General features: G+C 49.2%; 12 protein-coding genes across 12 annotated transcripts; 8 read left to right on the top strand and 4 right to left on the bottom strand.

Annotated features, from left to right (window-relative positions):
• Window positions 1–1,247: 1,247 nt before the first annotated feature.
• On the top strand, window positions 1,248–1,578 carry N7484_010810 (uncharacterized protein; the record flags this gene model as incomplete). The annotated part of the gene is made up of 2 exons (XM_057121197.1): window positions 1,248–1,332; window positions 1,394–1,578. 2 exons carry the CDS (start codon window positions 1,248–1,250, stop codon window positions 1,576–1,578), a joined length of 270 nt encoding a protein of 89 aa, XP_056966951.1.
• A 222-nt stretch (window positions 1,579–1,800) lies between these two features.
• On the top strand, window positions 1,801–2,004 carry N7484_010811 (uncharacterized protein; the record flags this gene model as incomplete). Its single annotated transcript, XM_057121198.1, has 1 exon — window positions 1,801–2,004. The coding sequence occupies one exon, from the start codon at window positions 1,801–1,803 to the stop codon at window positions 2,002–2,004; it is 204 nt and encodes a 67-aa protein (XP_056966952.1).
• An 872-nt stretch (window positions 2,005–2,876) lies between these two features.
• N7484_010812 (SUR7/PalI family protein) lies at window positions 2,877–4,002 on the bottom strand (the record flags this gene model as incomplete). Its single annotated transcript, XM_057121199.1, has 2 exons — window positions 2,877–3,481; window positions 3,558–4,002. The coding sequence occupies 2 exons, from the start codon at window positions 4,000–4,002 to the stop codon at window positions 2,877–2,879; spliced, it is 1,050 nt and encodes a 349-aa protein (XP_056966953.1).
• Window positions 4,003–4,696: 694 nt separating this feature from the next.
• Window positions 4,697–6,197, top strand: N7484_010813 (uncharacterized protein; the record flags this gene model as incomplete). The annotated part of the gene is made up of 3 exons (XM_057121200.1): window positions 4,697–5,258; window positions 5,320–5,919; window positions 5,974–6,197. 3 exons carry the CDS (start codon window positions 4,697–4,699, stop codon window positions 6,195–6,197), a joined length of 1,386 nt encoding a protein of 461 aa, XP_056966954.1.
• A 188-nt stretch (window positions 6,198–6,385) lies between these two features.
• On the bottom strand, window positions 6,386–7,639 carry N7484_010814 (M20 family metallopeptidase; the record flags this gene model as incomplete). The annotated part of the gene is made up of 1 exon (XM_057121201.1): window positions 6,386–7,639. One exon carries the CDS (start codon window positions 7,637–7,639, stop codon window positions 6,386–6,388), a length of 1,254 nt encoding a protein of 417 aa, XP_056966955.1.
• Window positions 7,640–9,264: 1,625 nt separating this feature from the next.
• On the top strand, window positions 9,265–9,789 carry N7484_010815 (bZIP transcription factor; the record flags this gene model as incomplete). The annotated part of the gene is made up of 1 exon (XM_057121202.1): window positions 9,265–9,789. The coding sequence occupies one exon, from the start codon at window positions 9,265–9,267 to the stop codon at window positions 9,787–9,789; it is 525 nt and encodes a 174-aa protein (XP_056966956.1).
• Window positions 9,790–11,205: 1,416 nt separating this feature from the next.
• N7484_010816 (uncharacterized protein) lies at window positions 11,206–11,831 on the top strand (the record flags this gene model as incomplete). The annotated part of the gene is made up of 3 exons (XM_057121203.1): window positions 11,206–11,268; window positions 11,289–11,501; window positions 11,532–11,831. 3 exons carry the CDS (start codon window positions 11,206–11,208, stop codon window positions 11,829–11,831), a joined length of 576 nt encoding a protein of 191 aa, XP_056966957.1.
• Window positions 11,832–11,835: 4 nt separating this feature from the next.
• On the top strand, window positions 11,836–12,293 carry N7484_010817 (Oxoglutarate/iron-dependent dioxygenase; the record flags this gene model as incomplete). The annotated part of the gene is made up of 2 exons (XM_057121204.1): window positions 11,836–11,947; window positions 11,968–12,293. 2 exons carry the CDS (start codon window positions 11,836–11,838, stop codon window positions 12,291–12,293), a joined length of 438 nt encoding a protein of 145 aa, XP_056966958.1.
• A 556-nt stretch (window positions 12,294–12,849) lies between these two features.
• Window positions 12,850–13,524, top strand: N7484_010818 (uncharacterized protein; the record flags this gene model as incomplete). Its single annotated transcript, XM_057121205.1, has 2 exons — window positions 12,850–13,180; window positions 13,247–13,524. The coding sequence occupies 2 exons, from the start codon at window positions 12,850–12,852 to the stop codon at window positions 13,522–13,524; spliced, it is 609 nt and encodes a 202-aa protein (XP_056966959.1).
• A 1,010-nt stretch (window positions 13,525–14,534) lies between these two features.
• Window positions 14,535–15,400, top strand: N7484_010819 (peptide alpha-N-acetyltransferase complex A subunit ARD1; the record flags this gene model as incomplete). The annotated part of the gene is made up of 2 exons (XM_057121206.1): window positions 14,535–14,898; window positions 15,021–15,400. 2 exons carry the CDS (start codon window positions 14,535–14,537, stop codon window positions 15,398–15,400), a joined length of 744 nt encoding a protein of 247 aa, XP_056966960.1.
• Window positions 15,401–15,738: 338 nt separating this feature from the next.
• Window positions 15,739–18,096, bottom strand: N7484_010820 (uncharacterized protein; the record flags this gene model as incomplete). The annotated part of the gene is made up of 1 exon (XM_057121207.1): window positions 15,739–18,096. The coding sequence occupies one exon, from the start codon at window positions 18,094–18,096 to the stop codon at window positions 15,739–15,741; it is 2,358 nt and encodes a 785-aa protein (XP_056966961.1).
• A 712-nt stretch (window positions 18,097–18,808) lies between these two features.
• N7484_010821 (COPI-interacting protein CEX1) lies at window positions 18,809–21,613 on the bottom strand (the record flags this gene model as incomplete). Its single annotated transcript, XM_057121208.1, has 9 exons — window positions 18,809–19,583; window positions 19,637–19,809; window positions 19,861–20,064; window positions 20,111–20,405; window positions 20,455–20,828; window positions 20,883–21,029; window positions 21,091–21,201; window positions 21,277–21,414; window positions 21,491–21,613. 9 exons carry the CDS (start codon window positions 21,611–21,613, stop codon window positions 18,809–18,811), a joined length of 2,340 nt encoding a protein of 779 aa, XP_056966962.1.
• Between the last annotated feature and the right edge of the window lie 468 nt (window positions 21,614–22,081).

Below are 22,081 nucleotides of genomic sequence, written 5' to 3' on the forward strand. Positions count from 1 at the left end.
ATATTCGAGGGAAAAAATTGACTGTATGCAGGTGAGCACAAAGTACAAAGGTAATCACATGGGCTCATCACTTGCCCCGCCTCGAGACAGGAAATCCTTGCTTATTGGGACTACCAATATGAAGGCGTGATTGCTTTTGTTCAGCCGCAGTGGCGCCAGTGCGCGTACCTGTAGACGGCTTACGATGCGGCCCAGTCATCTTTGCACGGGCACCCTAAGCCGCTAAGTCCCACGGGGGCTGAAATGGACCCCGGAACGGATCTTGCCCTGGAGCCTTGGATACCTGAACTTTCGTCACTTCGTCAATCTTTAATTGAACATTCCTGGAATAATGCGGTCATAACTTAGAAGAGTCCCTACCGTACCTGGTTCTCCAGATATGAAAGGGCATTGATCTCGCTTGATCCAAGTCAACATGCATGGTACTTAGACTTCCACAGATTGACCAATCCCCATTGGGGCCAACCAAAGCCCATTGGGGTTGGGGGCGAGGTTTTGAAGCTGAGGCCCATGGGCCCCAACGAAGTGGGGCGTTATTTTAGCATATTTTAGTTTAAATTATGCAGTATTTTTGGGGTTTTTCATTGGGAGAGTACTCCATTCGAGCCGCATTTTATGTAAGAAATGGCGCCGTCTCGGCCCTCGGATGCGCATCGTTTCTAAATCATTGTCACTCTCCTGGGCAAACTTATGTGAGTAATTAGGTACTCGGGTATGACTCGATAATATTACCGCTTGCATTTCGAATACTGCACCTTTGCCTGATACCGTTAGTGTAGACCCGTGCAAACTGGTTCCCATGGGTCTGACATAGGTGGGAAACCCATTCTAAATTCTTGGTTGTATTTGAAGGAAGTGCACAGGTCTACGTTAGGCAAGTTGTCTAGCTTTAAAATTTGGGGGTATTCTATATAGATGCCCGAACTTTACACATACTGTGACCTCAAAGCTGATCCTAGATGAATCCTCAAGACCTTATACCGCAGCTTTTGTAGAATCTGAAGATAAACTATAAGACTGTTGAATTTGTGTATGCTTCATGAATATAGCATAGCATATTTCGCCTCTTGTGTTTATACGCTCAGTTTGGACTTAGCAACTCAGGAATTCATGTTATGAGCTAATTCCCAGAAGGTTGTTAGCCAGGAACTCCAATGTCAGTTCCAATGATAGATCCACTCACTTTCTACCTAGCGAACGCGAAGGCTAATCTTGGTCGCTTATTCAGTTTCCACACGTCTCCATAGATGGGATTCACGACAAGACTCATAGGAGCGCAGTCACTCCCGAGCTTCACGTCTCCTGGAGAGCTCAGGTACAATATGCCATCTGGTAAGAATCGGAGACTCATTTGTCCTTCTATAACCTTTTTGACTGAACATTGAACCCACAGAGATCAGCACCCCCGTGGAAACTGCGGCGGATGGCATTGATCCCCCTTTGACCAAGGATGAATTCGAAATAGCCTTCTCCTTTCGAAAACAAGCCCGTGAAACCGAGAGAGCCTGCGCTAACATGACCGTGGATTACAATGCCACCATTGATCCGTACCGTGCCACAACGCTTCAACCTGCCTAGCCACATCCACTCACCCTTCAATTTGACCCTAAGCTAGTCAGAGACATTGAACCAATGGAGTCTGACATAGCCAAGCAGCTCTGGATCGGTGGACTCCACAGTCAAGGTCTTGCTACTGTCGCGATTGTTTCATCAGAGCGATAATTCAATCAGCCACCTCAGAAGCTTCTTACAATCCGGTTTCTAGAACAGATCACTCGTCCCGATGCTTTGAATCCAGTAATGCTCAACATACAAAAGATTCTAGATAATATCGGCTGTAAAGACATCTATGTTGGTATCTACAACCCTCGGCTCCGCTGGAACCCACCATTCTACGACGTCCCATCCAGTCATCCGGCCTACCAGGCTTGGAACGAACGCAAAGACTGGGTCCGTGGTGTGGTTCAGCTTCATCTTGGCGGTGCACCAGTCAAAATTAGCTAATGTGGGATGGCATCAAAAGGCATGTACACCATGCATTGTTATTCTGGTGCGCCGCTCGACCGAATCACGCTGGGCTGATTTGCGCAAAGAGATTTTGGCTGGGTTTTCGGGAGATCTGGAAATCGAGGTTGAGTTCATACCGCGCTAGGATGCATGAAATCAAAGGGTATGTACCTAGCATCATGAGAATTCTCACGCTTTCCGTGACCGTTACGTTGAGGAGAGAGTTGCGAATGTGGCAGCACATTTTACATTTCTTCCTTCGCGATGACTTCAAGTTCAAATGTCCAGGGAGAAACGGCATTTGAGCTGTACAACACTCGTATCGAACCTCACCGTGGGACGCTCTCTCATCCTTCCCAATATCTTGGAAATTTGAAAAGTCTCAGTCTTTTTACAATCTTACCTACGAACTGCAGAATAAAACTCAACGGTCAAACACCCTCCTTGCACGATAGGACTATAACCTTGAGATCGGGATCTAGATTGCTGACTGGGACAACCGAATTCATCCAGGGTCTTTGTCAAAATGGAATTCTCGGGGCCAAGCATCGGAAAGATCGCGTCTAGTCTTGTCTGCTTAGTATTGTTCTCACGTGCCAGTAGCCTTATGAATTAGGGCTTTAAGTTCGGATGCTCCAGTGTTGTATGAATAATTCTAAACGTTGAATATGTGTAGATACTATGATTTGATCTATATGAATCATGACGTACTGTGTCGTGAACGAAAATCACAGAATAAAGAAAAGTCAACCTGACCAGGTATAAGAAATCGTCCACATCGTAGATCGACAGAATATCCACAATCCAAATGTAAAAAACCGGCCTAACCGGAAAAGAAAAAGTGCCCCAAAATTAGTTCCAATTGCCAATTAATCCGTAGTAACTGCATGTGGTTCAGCATGTGGCTGAACATGCCCATCCACATGATCCCCACCGCTGTGCGGAGACTTCTCCCGCAGCACAATTCCATCCTGCTTGAGCTTCTTGCGGGCTTTCCGGCCGCCACAACAAGCCGCACAGCAGTCACCGAATTGAATGATGAATCCAAACAGACTAAATGCCGAAGCCACCCACATGAACGCAAACATTTGCTTGCCGATGTGGGCCTTGATGTTTAAACTAGGATCCGCATTTTCGAAGACATTGGCGAAAATGATGAACATGACGGTCGCAACGACGGATCCCACGATGGTCAGCAGCGCCGTGAAAAACGTGATGAAGAGGAATGGCAAAGAGCGCAGGAAAATAAAAGTGCGACGGCGGTGGGGCAAACGGCCCGGGTCTCCATTGCTAATGGATTGGTCTTTGCCGACCAGATACTTGATCGCTTGTGGCGGCCGAGAGGAGACAGCGAGAGGGCTAAGGAAAATCATGACAAAATTCAAGACTGTAGCGGCGAGGAAAATGCCAAACATCCATCGCGATGCAAGTCGGGCGAGCTTGAGTGGACTAGTTATGTCGGAGGGCAGCGCAACTAGGCAGCAGCAAATCGTCAGTTTGGAAGCTCGATTGTTTTATGGGGGATTTCAAGAAAAGCAGAGTATACATACTACTGGCGCCCGACAATAGCTCATTGATGATAATCTTGACCGGGTTAAAGGAATACAAAGTCTCTGGCTTAGAGCAGTGTGTAATTCCCTCATCGTCGTATCCCTCGCAAAAGTTCCACAGGCCAACCTGGTAGAAATCGTGTAGGCCAATGGATCGAGCGATAGAGTTGATCAAGACCGCATTGGGGACCGAGACGGGAATGATGTTGGACAGATCCATGTAGAGAAAGTAGGTGTCGCGTAGAACGGGCTTGTTGGAGACATTTCCGATCTCCACCAAAACACAGAAGATAAAGGCGATTAAGTAGAACAAGGAGCGAATGCCACGATGCCAGTGAACGGTCGATTGGCGGCGTCGGGCGATAGGCTGAGCGGGCTGGGCCCGGGCACTGCGGAAGAACGGTAGCCTTCGCCTGGCATTGGGAGCTTCCGTCCCCTCATTCATGTTGGGATGGGGGGAAAAGGATGAAGAGGGGGAAGTTGAGAAGTGGGAATATTTGAAGCCGAGTGTTAGACTCGGGAAGCTGGAGACACCTAAGATGACGTTTTGTTGGCACAGTTGGCAGGGGTGAATATTTTTTTTAACTTTAGGGGCGTCTACACCAAATCTGATCCGCAAGCCCAATCCCGTGTGATCGTCAGTGGAGGTACACTAGCTTGTCTAGCCGTGCCGATCATGCGCAGCCGACTCGGACTAAGGAGCTGTTTTTTTAGTTGTGCCGAGAATAGGGGATTATTCATTGCATAAGAGTATTTCTCCATGAATGCACGAATTGGTGGTGCATGGGTTTTGTGTAGCTTCAATATCAGGCAGCACTGATCAACGTGGAGATACCCGGGTGATTCTTTAATCGTTGATTCATGTTCTGGCCACGTCTGATCATCGCTGAAATCTATTATTGGCTAATCGACCTAGCAACTGTGGCGGGAAACGTCATCTAAATCATTTCGGTGCTGGCGACTCCACTACAGCTCCACCAGATCCCACTTTAACCCTGGGCTATTTCTTGGCAAATCAGACCTTAAGAAAAAAAGGGTTTCGGAGGTTCGGGGGTTAAGCCTTAGGGCGTGAAACATAATGCCGGTTTAATCTCCCTTCTTCCCTTCCCCAAACTTCTGTTATATTTGACCAACACACCATGCGCTGGTCACTAGCGCTTGCCCTCCTCGCTGGAGTGGCCTGGGCCGAAGACTCCTCCACATCTACTTCCACATCTGAATCCTCTCAATCCTCTGATTCGACCACCACCACTTCGTCCCTGGCCCTGAGCGATGCGACCACGGTAACGGACCCCAGTGCCGCCATACCCACGGGTAGTTACGAGGTCTACGACACGACAATCACCCTCGCCGATGGGGATCAGCTCACCTCCACCATCACTGGAAACTCTTCCGCGACAACAACCGGCAATGGCACCGTCGTTACCACCACCCACAACTCCGTCACGGTCCTGGTCGGAGGTGGCGGCACCACCACCCTGGGCAATTCCAGTATGAATGCAACTGCGACCACATCAAGCACATCGACTGCCGTGGCCACCAATACCCGACCATGCAACAGCTACGCTGAATTCTGCCAGCGCAAGTACTCCAACATCACCATGGTCGCCGCGCACAACAGTCCGTTCGTGCGCAAAGGCAATGCTGCCGCCAACCAAGATTTCACTGTCAAATACCAACTGGATGATGGAGTTCGCATGCGTAAGATCCTCCCTGATATGGTATCTTTGGTCTGGAAAATTGTCAACTAACTTCCCACTAGTACAATTCCAGGTCCACAACCAGAACGGTACAATGGAACTTTGCCATACTTCTTGCTCCATGCTCGATGTGGGCACCTTGGAGGCCTACCTCACCACAGTGACCGAGTGGATTCGCAGTAACCCTTACGACATTGTAACTATTTTGATAGGTAACTACGACTACGTCTCCCCAAGCCATTTCGTCGACCCAATTAAGTCATCCGGTCTGTACGACTACGTCTACACGCCTTCCAAGATCCCAATGGCCCTGGACGACTGGCCGACTCTTTCAGAGATGATCATCACCGGCAAGCGGGCTGTCATCTTCATGGACTACCAGGCCAACCAAACAGCCTACCCATGGCTGATGGACGAGTTCTCTCAGGTCTGGGAGACGCCGTTTTCGCCCACCAGTCGGGAATTCCCCTGCAATCAGCAGCGCCCACCAGGAATTACCGTAGCGCAGGCTAAGGATCGCATGTACATGGCCAACCACAATCTGAACATCGAATTGAATCTTGGTTCCATTGACCTGCTTATCCCCAACTCTGCTGTGCTCAACGAGACCAATGCGGTTAGTGGCTATGGCAGTCTTGGTAAGATGGCGCGAAACTGCTCTGGTAAGCTTGCACTCTGACCTCCTGACTAAGACATGATTCTGACATTCTTTGTAGCCAGATGGGATCGTCCCCCGAACTTCCTTCTTGTTGATTACTACAACGATGGTAACTTCAACGGCTCTGTCTTTGACGTAGCCGCAGAGATGAATAATGTCACTTATAACAACCAGTCCTGCTGTGGAACTGACTCTGCTGCCGTTCCTGGCATGTCCACTGTCACTGTCTCGACAATGGTGCTGGTGGCAGCCGGTGTGCAGTTCTTCTTGTCCGCGTTCTGATCTGAGATGACTTTACGATTTTGTTACAGCCACCCTTTTTGTCTTTTCGGCATCCGTCCCCATCGGCGCTTGGTACTTAATACTTGGATATTGGCACGTTTAGATCGTGTATATATGGAACTCTAGACTAGCATTTCGAGCACCAAATCATTCATATCATCAACTCCATATCGACGAGATCGATAAATTTATTTCAAAAACGTCAAAGCAGCAAGGCAAAGCGCATCCACCCCTGACCTCATGGTCGGCTGAATAACAGGAGCAAAAAGCGCCGAGTGATTCCCCGCAATCTCCTCAGTCGGGTTCTCCTGACCATGCACCCTATCCCAAAGCTCCGCATCAATTCCTCCAATAAACCAAAATCCACACGGAATTCCCCTACAAGTCCCAAGCGTGGAAAAGTCCTCACTGACATTAGTTCTCGGCGTATCAGCATCAAAATCTCCAAAATGCCCCCCAAACGCTTCGGCCAACCTCCCCGCCACCTCCCTATCATTATCCGTTGGTGGGAACCTGCGCGTAGGCACAAAGACCGGCGGCTTGGGCGACCCACTAGCCATACACTCCGCCTCCACAATCCTCTTCACAGCCGCAATAATCTTCTGCCTAGTCTCCAGTTTGACCGTCCTAAAATCTAACCCTATCTCCGCCCGATCCGCAATGATATTCTCCGTCTGCCCCGCCTGCAAACTACCCACCGTAACAACGCCCAGATCACTCGGGTCAACTTCCCGACTCACAATCCCCTGCAACCTAACCACAATGTGCGCAGCCAGCAACGCCGGATCCACGGTCTGATGCGGGAGTGATCCATGTCCTCCACGCCCAAACACAGTAATCTTCATACTATCCGCCGCCGCCATAATAGTGCCAGGTCGAGATCCAACACTCCCAGCCCGTAGTCGCATAACATGCTGCCCGAAACAGTAATCGGGTACCGGCACTTTATCGTAGAGCCCGTCATCAACCATGGCTTGCGCACCCCCACCCCGCTCTTCATTCGGCTGGAAGAGAACAAGTACCGTCCCGCTCCATTCGGCCCGTGTGTTCGCCAGCGTCTCGGCCGCGGCGAGTAGACAGGTGATGTGCATATCGTGGCCGCAGGCGTGCATGACGGGTTTCTCGATGCCGTCTGCGTCGCGCATCGTTACGGTGCTGGCGTAGGGGAGGCCGGTGAGTTCTTTCACGGGGAGAGCGTCCATATCTGCGCGAAGCAGAACTGTTTTTCCCGGGCCATTTTTTAGGACGCCGACTAGGCCGTGGCCACCTATGTTTGTGTGGATTTCATAGCAGTTGAGGTTTGAGAGTTGAGATGCTATCTTTTTGGAGGTTGCTTCTTCTTGGAGGGAGAGTTCGGGGTTCGCGTGGAAGTGCTTGTAGAGGTCTTCGTATGGGGATAGATCTAGTGAGTGGTTTTTAAGGATTGAAGATGGGGTTGCCATGTTGGCCAATTCGATTGATCAATTGGAGTGGAAGGAAGATGAAGAGAGTTGTGCTTACTCGCCAGATGGAAATGTTTGGTATTCTCTCCGCACTCCGCATGAGTCAATTCTTGGTGGGGTCGCTCTCCAATTGACCCCAACACCACCGCTTTGAAGGATACCCCTCAAGGCTCCATATCAAAAACAAAAGATTCTGAATTCAGTCACTATATCAACAAACATAGATGCAATGTTTTTGAATCGAGTATATGGGGTCATATATTGTTGTCCGTAAGCTATGCTTCATCCAACTTTGTTTATCGAGGATGGACACGAAGCTCTATAGGGATGAGAGCCGGGGGATCTGAAAGTCTGTCTGCGCCATAAAACATTTTTCCGCATGCTTGCAAGATCTCACACTAGTCAATTTGGCTGAGTAGAAATACTTGCATGTGGCAGGTATTGCGAAGGAAATTTTATGGGCCTCGAGGCAGTAGCGCGTAGTTGTTGATTGCACTAAATTAAGCCTAAATTCCGACTTATGTCGTTTGTGCATATGTGCATATCCACTACTTAAGTTGGTCAATGGTTACACAGCAGATGCTATTAGCCTTGGAGATCAAACATCAAACTGTTTCTTGGCATGACAGCCATATGGTGCCTTAAAACACAGGCATAGAAACAAAGCAGAAATGTCATCGAAGTACCACTATCCTATGTTAGAGCTACAGAGCGACATTACGTAATGACATGAAACCATCAAACCCTGCATGTTTCCTGCTCAAAATCAACGATGACAGACACTTGCGAAAAGCCCATGTACGATTCTTCATCCATGGGTACCCTGGGAATCAGGCTCTCAAGGTACGGATAGAAAACAGGGAATAGTATCCGAAAGATTGTAGAGATAAAGACAAAAGTTGGTACTTTGGTAGACCGTTCCTATCGGCTCGCGTCAAAAGTGCAGCACATACATCGTATGCGCAAGACCCCTGTTCTTCATGCGGTCTAGAGATCCGCAGTCCAACAAATGACGTATTCTCATCAACAACACGGGCCCAGGGTAGTGTCCACCTGCAAACAAACTTGATTGGTATGATTCTAGAGCAGGCGTGCCATATATCCCTGTCTAGCCTCGATCAGACAATTCGATTTTTTAGGCAAATGGGTGGCCCCGGGTCTCCACTCACGCAATCTTGGGAAAAAAGTACGAAGTGGGAGGGCCGGGGGCCACATCGAAACTGAGTTTCATAATTTTAATTCCTAAGATCTTCTATAGCCTAAAAGGCTCGCCATTCGTGGAAAGAATGGCACAAGAGTGTCTAGAGATGATGACGTACGCCCCACAATATTCAAATATCAAATTACCGTATTGGGAGGGGGAGGCATCACTAGTATAGGGGAAGGGGGGAGGGGGGGGTCAGAACTACTAGGGGCCAGTCCCTTGGAATCTATATAAGCACCCCCCGTTCCTCCAACATTGCGGACGACCATCATTCGCCTTTTTTCTTCGCCTCTCGCCCATGGCCCAGTGGACTGCATATCGATTTACCCCATGATCTGCAAACATGGCTGGCTCAACAATCAACGCCCCGCAATCCTTGATTGATTCATCCTTCCATTTCAATCCTCTCTGTAAAATGCCAATGAACATCCTTAACCCTACGCCTGAAACCCAATTCATGCCTCCACCAATCCAACGTCGCCACTACACCAAATCTACCATGCCTCGCCCCCAAGTCCCCTCCATGAGAGAAAAACAGCTCGAGCGGAACCGGGTCGCCGCGAACAAATGTCGCGAAAAACGAAAGCAAGAGCACGCGAAGATGCAAAACGCCCTGGATATCCAGGCAGCCCGGCACAAAAACCTGCAAGCCGAAGTGGGGTTTCTCAAGGAAGAAATCTGGTATCTGAAAAACGAACTCTTTGTTCATGCCAAATGCGACGATCAGTTCATCAATTCTCAACTTGACGAGATGGCTAGTCGGTTTACACAGGGTGCGGGCGACCCGACTCGATGTCCTTCGCCTTCTTTTTCGGTCAGCACGCGGTCGGACCAGTCAGTAGTGGATCATGGGACGACGTCAAAGACGGCAAAGGATGGGGACACGGCCCGGGAATTTTATGGTGGTGGGCTGTTTGATAGTTTTGTCGATGTACCAAATATGTGAAGTTAATATGGGGCATACTGTATGTGATGGTGGGCTGGTTCCAATCCACATAGGAAGATCTATTGATGTCATTCAATATGCAACGTACCTGTCTTGGTTTTCAAGGGGAATTGGCCCCTCCGGTTAGCGAACGTTGTTATTCGTTCGCGTATCTACTGTTGTTCATCACGGACCCGGCAAAAAGCGCCGACCAGTCGGATCCCTAGAGATGCAAGTTCGGCTGGGTCCCTTTCCAATCTCGGCGCTTGAGATCTGCTGGTGAGCAGTCATACGGCCTAAGCGGGATAATACATCCGTACCGCCCTTCAGGTGGATACTGTATAGATCAAGATTTTGTCGAGATATCCATTCATTCCATTGATGCGGGTGATCTGTCTTGAGTCTGGTCCACTAGGACCAGTTAATTGGTGGATAAGTCAGCCGCTTCCAAGATTGTTAAAAGGAGACCGACGATCGTGCGGGGACAAATCCTACGTTTGAATATACACCGACGCGAGGTCTTTGTTACGGTCCGCGCTTTGTTTGTGCCTTGATACTGATCTCCTACTTGTAGATCGGTGCACGAAAATCGCCGCTGATGTCACACCATGATTTTTATAACTGAATAATTCGGACTATGGCTGAGATTTCCGCAAGGGATTTTAGAATGGCTGTGGAGCTACAGGTTTGACGTTTTTGAGATCACGTCCCACCAATTAGGACTAAATGTACTTGGGGCTATAGATACCAAGGCGAGTCTGCTGGCAACGGCCCTAGTCAAGCCCGAAGCCTAACCTTCCCGTCGGCCAATATCATCCTTTGAAATGATATAGACCATTCATTCAATTAAAGAAAAATTTATATTTTCAAGACACGTGGACTAATACCCTGGTGGCGCGACCGCTAACTGGCTTTAGAGTTATCTCGTGACGGATCTTGCAGATGACCTCCACACCCTTGAAAGCGGAGTGATCAATGGACTAGGTAGTTGGTGGCAAATCATTGAATATCTATCTTCATTTGAAGATGGATTCTGCTTAACAACCTCTGGTCGCGAGATGTGCTATATTGCTGGCGTGATGCACGCGACCTGAAACAAGGAAACATCCTTGTCAATAAGATCTGCGACCTTCCAATCAAGGCCGTGCATTTCTATCCGTTCGTATTAAAAGGGTCCGGATGACCGACCATATACGAATTACAAGGTTGCTATACAAGATTGCGATAGCAGAGAATTAATCCTTTCGATGGATGGCTTCATCTTATTGGGCTAAATTCCTTGATGGACAGTCCGATGGGGGCGGACAACACTAGTTAAAGCCGCAATCTGCAGCCACCCCTCACTCGTTCCTTATCACCCTTATCAGTCCTCACTATGGTCAATGAATCATCGAAGGGCTATATCGCACGCGGGTGAACACCTGAGCAACAAGAGCAATGTCTTCACTCGAGCCACGTCAAGGTGTTATACGGTGCAAGCAGACGAGCTTGGTCGATTGGGTCCGATGTAGTTATGAAAGAATGCTCTGAAGAAGGCTTGGAGACCAAGTAGACACACTGAAGCACTTCACAAAATATACATTTCCCAGCTCCAAAGGCGTAAAGTGACTGGGTTGACAGCGACGGGAGATATTTTTTGTTTCAGGAACCGATACCAGAACAAATGCTCAAGCAAGCCTGGACTTCATAGAAATCACAGAACACAACTATCGCAGACCAGGTGGTTGAAATTCGTAATCAGCTTCGATTGATCACCTCGCCAGCTACACAAAGTGTTGACCAAGGTCCTTGTTGCCCGGGCTTACTTTTCTCTGGTAAAGAGCTTCAGGGACCCTTTCGCTCTGAGCTTGAATTCTGGGGGGCTTCGGGCCTCACCATTCATACATCTCGAAATAAAATCCTGCGGAAAGCCTCAGAGAATTTCGAATGAAAAATGCTGCTCCAAGAGCGTTTGGACATTCATGGTGATGGACATGACAATGCAAAGCCTTTCTGGAAGTGTCTTTACACAGTATCCAGCCTTGGATGAGAAGTGCAGAGAGATCCAGGGCAGATTGTGTTAGATGAATGTCGAAAGAAGGAAACAAGACTTATCAATACTTCTATTTCCGCGGGCACACCTATCAAGGAAACTTGTCACTTCTGTTTCAGCAGCCTGTCGCATCTTTAAAGGTGCAGAGTAGGTTTCAATCTGAGCAGAAGTATCTACACGTACTTGCGTGATCGATTGCGGTTTACCTCGCCGACGTACTGCCGTTTTCGACGAAGGCTACCTTGAGCCTGCTTTCCGTTGGGTGATTGCCCCACGCGAGGATCAAGCTCATCTTGAACGAATAGCTTTATGCTGCGTTATGCGGCCGTCGGGCAAGCTCCTGTGGAAGGCACTTGACAGTCCCTTCTTGCAAAAAGTCAATTACAGGGAAAATACTACTGAGAACGAGACGGAAGTTCTGAACATAATTTGTGATACTGTCCGTGTTCAATTGGTAACCAGTGCCTCTATGTGGCGTCAATCTATTGCCTGATCTGGTTAGCTTTGTTTAGTACTCTCGATCAGTTAAGAACTGATCGCAGCCCTGCGAAGCTTGTGCAAACATGCTGACAAAAGCTGAAAATGTCAACCTTTTTTTTCTCTTTCTTCCGTTGAAGAAGCTCGTCTTGGCGGTGCTGCTATACGGTGATTGTGCAGATTAAGAACAGGCTTTCGTGCTGCACTATCTCGCTAGCTTCAAAGATTCTGGTACTATTTCCAGGGTAAAGTGGGGACTGGTGGATTGGCGCCAGTTCTGAAGTGGACATATCGATCACCGAAAAATTGTTCGCAACGCACACACTCAAGCCACAAATCCTAGTCATATATTAATTCACCCTCAGCTTGACACTTTTGGGAACAATACGCCCAGTACAAAAATAAAGCTAGACGGTGATGACCGATGACGCCATGAGTTACAAGTATACATCACGTGATGTTGTTTCCGGACCGACGATCTGCTTTAGACCCCGCGCTCCCCTGATCAATGTTCCCATACCGATTATTTAATCCTGGTCCTTCGAAAGCTTTATCCATCTCCACCTATCATAATGGGTATCCTGGGTCATCACGATCTCACCCCGGTGGCCGAGCCTATCGCCATATTCGACCAATTTGTCAAGATAGAGCCACAGACATTAGTCCTGAGAGAAAAGGTGCTCTCTGTCACTGGGGACAGCTTCGAAATCAAGCTGGCCAATGGTGAGACACTTTTGAAAGTGCACGGTGCCTGGGTATCGCTTTCTGGTCGCAAGAAGGTCGAGGATGCCCATGGCAATCACCTATTTGATATTGTCAAGGAGCATTTACATCTCCACACGACCTTTGCGATCGAAGACACCCACCGCAAGAAAGTTTGCGAGGTGAAGAGTAATCTCACTTGTAAGTGCCATCTATTTGATATTTGGAAGGAGCCCACATTTTATACACGTTACTAACTAAATCTAGTGGTCGGCTCCAAAGCCACTGCCACTTTCACTGATGCTAACGACAAGGCAAGAGTTTTCAACATGAAAGGAGGCTGGTTTGATCACAGTGCCGATATTGTTGATGATAAGTCTGGACAGACTGTGGCTCGTATTGACCGAAAATTGCTTAGCGGTCGTGATCTTGTATTTGGCCAGCAGACCTACGCCGTCGTTGTGGCACCTGGCGTGGATGCAGCACTGATCGCTGCCCTGTGTATATGTTTCGATGAGAAGAACAATGAGGAGCGTGGCGAGTAGTTACATCGGGTTATATCTGACAGCATCTGACTGGGAAAACAATGTAGCTGGGCTTTCTAAATTGATCCAGGGCAGCTGTTTAATAGTCATTCAAGCATGTGGCGCGCTCTCTTATGAGAATGGATGGTTTGCACTTTTCCCACAATACGAGTGCTCAATAATATTTCTCAAGGCAGAGTCACATTTGGTTTAAAGATCAGTTGTAGTCGTAGAAATACACATTTCAGAGCAGACGGGCTATTACATTTATGGAGCTTTATTTCTGCAAGGGCTGATTGTTTCTAAAGATCAGTTCGCGAAGGTGATAGACTGAAGTAAGTAACATTTTCAACCCTGCGAGTAAGTCAGAGCCTAAGTGAAGTACTCTCCAAAAGGACTGCCATCTTCTCCACCAAATTGCTTATAAGGCTGAAGGCATCAACTTCTTCAGTCTGGTAATAAGGTGAACTCTGCAATATTATACTGGTGGGGTAGAATACGGTTCCCGAATGCATGTAGAAGCTGCATGTCACCCATGAGGCGGTCCGATCCCATATTTAGAATCTAAATAATAATCATAGATCACCAATTGGGAAGTCGAGGATTAGTATAGGTATTCAGGGGTACATTTCTCTGCAAGCTAGTGTTTTGCTTGTTAGTGTTGAGGTTATAAGCAGATAGAAGATGATTGCAAAAAGTTCCAGGGCTATGATTAATGTGAGGACCATTTCCTGGTATTCATATGCATTTTATGGAAAGTGGTGAGATAACGAAGTGAAAGTTTCATGAAAGTAATACATTGAAGCAAGAATCAATCTTCGTTCTAGGGTATACTTCAAAACTAAAACCTCAGGCAACAATCACATGACCCCCGCAATCATCACCAAATCCAAATCCAAATCCAAATCCCACCGCCGATCAGTCCAATTGAACCACACCACCTCAATTCCTCCTCTCATCTCGCGAGAAAAGGCACCACCGCAAACCCCCATCAAAGCGAGGTCTCCATCCCTCGCCGATCACCACCCAAAATGGTCGACATCGTCCCACTGAGCTCCTACCCCTCCTACATCGACCTCCTCCCCTCAATCCAGACTTGCAACATCACCAACCTCCCCGAGAACTACTTCCTGAAATACTACCTCTACCATGCCCTGACATGGCCTCAGCTGAGCTTTGTGGCTATCGTCCGGCCGAAGGGCGGGTACAAGACCGGAACTGGAAGAGGTGCTGCGGGCGATGTCTCGGGACAGTACCCTAAGGTTGTGGGGTATGTGCTTGCGAAGATGGAGGAGGAGCCTACGGACGGAAAGCAGCATGGTCATATTACCAGTTTGAGTGTTATGCGGACGCACCGGAGATTGGGAATTGCAGAGCGCTTGATGCGCATGAGCCGTAAGTTTTTCTTCCCCCTTGTTTTCTTGTTCTTTCATTGGGCATTCTTGTGGTACAAGAACAGCCGTGCGGAGGAGAGTTTACGGAAGGTACGAGATCGCTAACCTATTCTGTGTTTATAGAAAGAGCTATGGCTGAATCCCACCGTGCAAACTACGTCTCGCTTCACGTTCGCGTCTCTAACACAGCTGCGCTACGCCTATACCGGGATACTCTTGGCTTTGAGGTCGAGAAGGTCGAGGACAAGTACTATGCTGATGGCGAGAATGCGTATGCTATGCGCCTGGATCTCTCGGGTCTCTGGATGGATTGGAAGGCCATTGAGGCGCGGGACCGGGAGAACGAGAAGAACGACGAAGACGCACAGGATGAGGGTGAGGAGGTTGGCGAGTTAGGCAAGAAGGACGATGCCAAGGATCAGGAGCGGATGGTCAAGGTTAAGATCGGACGTGCTTTGGGAGTTGGAGACTTGGTGGAGAAGAATGAGTCGCAGCAATCATAATTCTGATCGGATTATTCATTTGGTGCTGATGGGGTTTTTTTTTGCAAGGTCTATATAGTCTCCCACGGGTCAACACTATGCATGTCTGCAACCTTGGAATGGATACATGAGGTGAAAAGACCTCGGGATGAATAATTAGAACATATCCAGATGTGTACATTCATGTCTGTACTTCGAATTGCAAAGATGTACATACGCCCAAAATGCTCAAAATACAATGTGGAGATCATTCCAAATGCAAGGGAATCGTAAAGTCATTGGGCTAGCTGGAAGAGCTGCCTTTCCAAATCGTACTCGCCAATTTTTACCGCTACAAAAGGAAGAAATAAAAGCAAAGCTTACTCCTTCGCTTTCTTCTTCGAGGATGACTTCTTGTCAGACTCTTCATCTCGGGATGCTTGTGCAGGGTCACTTTGCTGCGCTTTCTTAGAGATGCGTGGCTTCAGCTTGTCCCTGAGTCTTGTCTGTGGGGCAGATTTGCCCTTACGATCCGGAAGCTCGTTCGGAAAGCCATGCATGCTAGACTGAGAAGAAGAATGCGTGTTCGAGCCGGGGGTGTTGGCACCCGAACTGATATCAACACGCATGGGGGGAATCCCTGAAGTAGGAGAAGAAGTCTGAACAACAGGTGCCGTTTGGGCACGAAGGGGAGCTTGATGTGACCCATTGAGGGCAAGGTTCTCCATACGCCCAGTCAAGGCACCCTGATCTTTCTTTTTCATACTGTCCATAGACCAGTGATGTCTTCCATGGTCGTGACCATGACTATGACCATGGCGTCGATGATTCTTATGAACCCGTCTGAGACTGTGATGCTCTTCGCGTGCTCGGCGAACCACCTCCCGAAAAGCCTTCTTGGTGGCGCGGTGTTCCTCTTTGAAGGCGCGCCGTTCGGCAGCCTGGCGCTGTTGCTGCTCGGGCGAATCCCATCGGCCCCAGTCACTATTATCGGGTTTTGGAATTTGTTGATTTTGGTTCTTCGTCCCAGGGCGCCAAATTTGCCGGCCAGAAAACCGGGCTTCGCGGCGAGACGCTTGTAGAACATCGAGCTGACGTCGAAGATCAGCCGCAGCATCATAAAGAGTACGGTCGTGTCGGTCATCCAAGGATTGAAGCTGGGTGCGGACTGTGGCCAGGTCAGACGCATCGAGATCGGAAGTGGTAGATAGTGAGTCGAGAGAGCTAAGGGACGATTCGGATGATGCTGAGCTGGTGGATAGGCGGCGCGTTTTTTCAAAGGGAGGTATGTCTTTAGCGTCATCTTGGCTGCGGTTTTGATTTTGATTTTGACTTTGACTTTGACTTTGACTTCGATTTTGACCTTGATTTCCACTTTGGGTTTGGATTTGTGGTTGGCTGTGACTTTGGTTTTGGTTTTGGGTTGTGGTTGCGGCTATGACTGTGGGTTGCACCGGAACTTCTATTGTTGAGGGTTGCGCGGCCAGCTCAGCTAACGGTGGTTGGGTTGGGGGATTTGGCGTATTATATAGAGTCCCGTTTGTCTGACCAGGGGGCCAAGCAGGCTGAGGAGGATAACCAGTTGGTTGGTATGCATCTGGCTTTCGACCAAACCGGGCCTGCTCTTCGACCCATCGACCATGTGCCATAGCTTGTTCCTCGACCTGCCGGCCATAGTACATGGCCTGTGCACTGATCTGATCCCCATAATGTTGCGCTTGCTCTGCGAAGCGCTCGCCATATTTCTGGGCTTGGGCGGTGATATTAGAGAACCAGCCAAATGCACCCTTGGATGTGCTGGAATTTCCATTTTGAGGTTGAGAATAAGCCCAATTGTTCCATTGCCAGGGCGGGACGCCTGGAGGCGGATGTGGCGGAGGATAGCCGTGACCCGGAAATGGGGGAACACCATATGGGCTACCATACTGCATAGTACCAGGCGGAAGTCCATACGGAGCAGCTGGGGCATAAGGCCAAGATGTTGGCGACTGCGACTGAGCATACTGCCCTGGCACAGGGGACGACGTGTTTGAGCTCCATGGGGATTGCCCTTCTGGGGAAGCTGTAGAAGCTGAGGCTCCATTTCCCTGTGTCGCCTTGGTTGCCGCGGGGTAGCAATGGGGACAAAGTGCTGACGAGGGAGCAGCATCCGGCTCTCCAATATAAACAAATGCAATATTGGTGGCCCGAGGCTCGAAAAAGCATTGATTCCATTCATCAACCACGGCCATAATACGAGCTCGTCGCTGTTCATCCGTTTCCTGAGGCCTATCTTTGCGGTCCCGCTGGATTTCCGCTCGCAATTGGCGGGGGAGATGCTGCGACGACGCAGCCAACCCTAATTCGGGTGGGAAAAGGTAACGCAGGAAGGTGTCCCAATCCTGTTGGGATATCTCATTCTTGCGGGATGTCCAGCAGCGGGGTCGCCGGGGAAAGTCTTTTGCTTGGCTGCGAGGGTATATCGTCATGTGGTGATGAAGAATACTCCGGCTGTCGTCCAATATGAGCGGAGGTCTCTCCTCGAAGTAAGCCACGGCGGAAGTGAAATGGATTGGCACAATTGCAGGCGACGTTGGTGGAGGCAGCTCCGCAATCCGGGAGCTACCGGCGCCTTGTGGCTCTGCAGCATTTCCCCGCGAAGGAGCTGAGGTCCGCTGGGGGGTATTGTTCCTGTTATTCGCCGGTGGCACTAATGGATCGACGGCAGAGTAAGGCGGTGGGGCCTCCTCCTGGTCCATTTTGAGACCTTTTTCGCAATCGCTGCGTATCAGACGGTGGGTATGTAGTAGGGGAACCACGCTAGTGGTCTCCAAAGGATCACGGGTATCTGGCAGCCCGTCACAGCTCGCCAGACATGTTGCGATAGGGTAATCAGGTTACCAATTCGAAGGCAGCAGGATTATGACACCTGGGAAGATTGTGAGCGGGTAAAGCTTGGCGTGGGAACTAGTCTCCGCGATCTTCTAACAGTGCATGTGATCATCCACTGGGCCGTTTTAGAAGCCGTGGACCCTTGTGTTGTGAAGGATGGTAGCTGAGGAGAAGGTCGGAGATGTTGGAAAGGCGGAGTACGATAAGATAATCACGGGTTCCGCGGATTGCGACAGAACTCCACCGAAACTATCTCAAGCTTGGGATTTGACTGGAGAAAACGCGCTCGGAGGCAAGTAGGATCACGGACGGCCATAGGGCTGGGTATAAGCAACGAAACATCCATGGTCCAAAACCGTGATTTTGCGCTGGAATGGCGGGGTAGTTCATCCTACATAATCAGCCATAGGGCTGAGTCCACCCGATCGACAATCAATTTAATGACGATGCACATTAATTATTCGCTAGAAACTCTGGAAGACCCGCTCTACCCACTATTTTCCTTGTTGCCAGCCCGGCATTCTGCACATACGTATGTACAACCATGAGAAGATTTATTGGGAAAGAAAGAACCGAACTCTAATCCCACGCGTCTCCCCATCCATCATCTTCGTCTTCATCCTTTGGCTTAGTATCAATCTTCTTGGTCGGTGCAGCCACGACGCGCGGCTTGGGAGTGGCTTTAGGGACCATCGCATTGGAAGACCCCGCCTTGCCGAGACCCTTAGGTAGGGGCTTTTTAGTTTTAGCTTGGCTCTTAGCGGCCAGCCATCCTGCAAAGTCAGGCTCACCACCGTCATCGTAGGGCACAGCAGGAGATTTGTTTGCTGAAGGATCAGGCGACGAAGGGCTAGGAGAGGCCACAGCAGCAGTAAATGGGTCTACTTCCTTTTCGTCATCGTCCATAGCACCCCAGGCATCGAAGACATCATCTCCTTCCTCTTCCTCCGGGGGTTCATAGACAGCTTGAGGAGGGCGGTCGGACATAGACCGGCCTAGCGGCTGGGCAGTGGGGCGTAATGTTTGTTTGGGCAACTCGAGCTGCGTGGAAGGAGATGATTTGGCCGGGCGGGGAACAGATGCAGACCGGGTAGTATCGGGTTCGGAAGGGCTGGAGACGCCGGCGGTTGGTTCAATCTCGCCATTGGCGGTTGCTATCTTGTTGGTGAATGATGAAATTGCCCATCCAGCCCAAGACTTGTCATTCGAGTTACCGGGTCGCGGATCGGACTTGGTAGATTCTGCTTCTGTGGGGACGGTGGGTGGAAGCACGGTATCTGCCATTGTGCTGCCGAATTTGCGGACTCGTTGGATGTAAAGGTCAAGGGTTTTATTTGCTTGGTCTCGTATAAGTCTAGAGGCCGGTTAGCACTGGAAGCAGTAACTATTAAAGTGCTCATGACTTACTTTTCCTTGTCTAATAAGGCTGGGCAGATGGCAGGTAGAATTTTCCCGGCACAATCTTCCTCACTGAAGACATCTATTGTTGCACCCAACGCAAGCAAGCCCGCAACACGGGCGTGCGCGAAGGGGTCACGAATAGACCTTGTAAACGCAGCAATGAGAACCTTGGACCGGGTCTGGAGCAATGTTAGCACCAGCTCATGAAGCTGTGTTTAGGGAAGACGTACACTTTGTCCCAAATTCTTCGCAATCCGCCCAAGGCAGATAGTTGTGTTTGTTCGAATACCAGGTTGCTCATCATTTGCAGTACGAGCCAAGAATTTGAGCAACTCACCATTGACCACTCGATCACTGAGTTTATTAATGACTGAAAGCACAGCCTTGACAGTCTGTTCCCGCACCACCGGGGCAACATCGGTAAAGCCAGAGGTCTAATGATGTTAGCGATTTTCTGAGGAGCGGGTGCACATAACTTACCATCTGGGGAAAGATCTTGTCATTGACAATCTTATGGGGAAGGCTGTCAATCATCAAAGGCAAATTGTCCAACAAGCACACACGGAGTGCTCGATCGGGATTGCCAAATAAGCGCACAATGACAGGAGTCAACTTTGCATTGAACTCATCTGCCGAAAGCTTGGAACCAATCTTCACGGTAGCACTAAGAACCTTTGGTCCACCGCCACCAAATTCAACAGACTTAAGTAATTCAGGGAGAACTTTCATCTTGAAAAAGTCCTCTGGGAAGTCATCAGATAGGTTATCAAGTTCACTGTTGATATTTAGCAGCTGAAACCATCAATTCAACCAGAAGAACTTACTTAATGAATTCTTCCCTTTCGGCATCAGTCTTGAGGCCTAGACTCTCCATATCCTCCGTCAACCGAATCAACGAGGTCTGAAAGAATCCACCATGCTTTTTCCCCTGCTCGACAAAGTGACCCGGGCTCAATCGAAGTTTGGGGTTTGCAGTACAAAGACGTTTGTAGCTTTGATGCATGCTCGGAGGGATATTCGTTGTCTTGCCAATCTGATCGCCACCAGAAAATTGACCATTGAAGACCTCGAAAATCAAGACTCCCAAGCCATAGGCATCAACTGCCGCCAATGGATGGCGCTTGATGACTTCCCAGCCGCCTTTTACCACTTCCGGAGGAGTGTATCGAGCTGCGTCGGGGACAATGCTTCCATACGTCTGTTTTTAATTAGTAAAGCAGGGTCAAATTTCATTGGCTTTTCCCATACTCACATAAATAATGGCGTCGTCTTCCTTCATCGAGCTCAGGATATCGAATCCACCTAACTTCCACTCGCCGCTTTCACTTGTGTAAACCGAAGACGCGCGAACAGCACCATGAACCGAGGATGCATCTTCATTAATAAACTTGAGCGTAGACTAATGAAGCAGGGCAAGTCAGCTCGAGTTCTGAACATATATAGTGTAGACGAACACCTACCGAGACAGTATATAATCCCCATTTGGCAGTCTCTTCGCTCAAACTGCGACGCTTGACCTGCCACGAAAGCGGTACAACTCGTTCAGTGACGATGTAAAGAGTTGACTCGTTCTAACGGCAATATTAGCCTCTGAAGCTCAGCATGCAGCCCAGCCAATACAGCAAGGCAGCCGTAGGTCGATATACCTCGATTGTATCCAAAACCTTTATCACACCCGGATGGCGCAAGGTCCTCGATTTTCGCACCGCATTCTTCGCCAAGGGGAGACGCGACTTATTCGCCGCAATATCAAACGTGAAAACACTGCACGCTGAGCTGTCATCCTAATCGCATTAAGAAGGAAGCCGTCAGCCTTGTTGTCCGAGGGTGTGTTTCGCGGTGAACAGAGAACCACCCTACCCGTTTCGTACCGTTATGCAAAGTCCAGATCGAATCGCCAATGTCCACTCTATCGCCAAGAGAGAAAGGGAGTGAGCTGCCTTTTGCTATCGCGGATGCGACGGCGGATTTGAGGAAATCCATGGCCGTGTGGCGGCGGGTTGCTGGCTGCTCGGTGGTTGCGGTGTTGTTTTGAAGGCCCCGGGGGCTTTTGCGGCTCAATGGCCGAGTTCTGCAACTCAAGAATAAAACCAGGATAGCTTGAAGAATAGCTTTGAATTGCAGCGAACGTGTTTAGATCCGGAGACAATGTGACAGGGGGGAATTATGGGTAAAGTGGTCTGGAAAGTTGGATGCGGCCCCGCCTTATCGGCCTGAGCTGGCCTTTGGTTAATTTCGCAGGGTCCACCTAGGTTTGTTTCTCTAAGCTTTCTCAAGCTCTTTCACACCACCACCACCTTACACACATAATGATGTCCACTCTCTGCCTTGTCACTAACTCCTCGTGCCGTTACTTATCGCGGAAAGCTTCCAGAATACCATGAACACCCCGGTACGTTAACCTTCAATCTCTATACCCAACTCCAAGCACCACAGCAAGCGACTTCGTCG

This window comes from Penicillium longicatenatum (genome assembly GCF_028827895.1).
Source record: "Penicillium longicatenatum strain IBT 33135 chromosome Unknown contig_7_segment0_segment0, whole genome shotgun sequence".
Taxonomy (NCBI): domain Eukaryota; kingdom Fungi; phylum Ascomycota; class Eurotiomycetes; order Eurotiales; family Aspergillaceae; genus Penicillium; species Penicillium longicatenatum.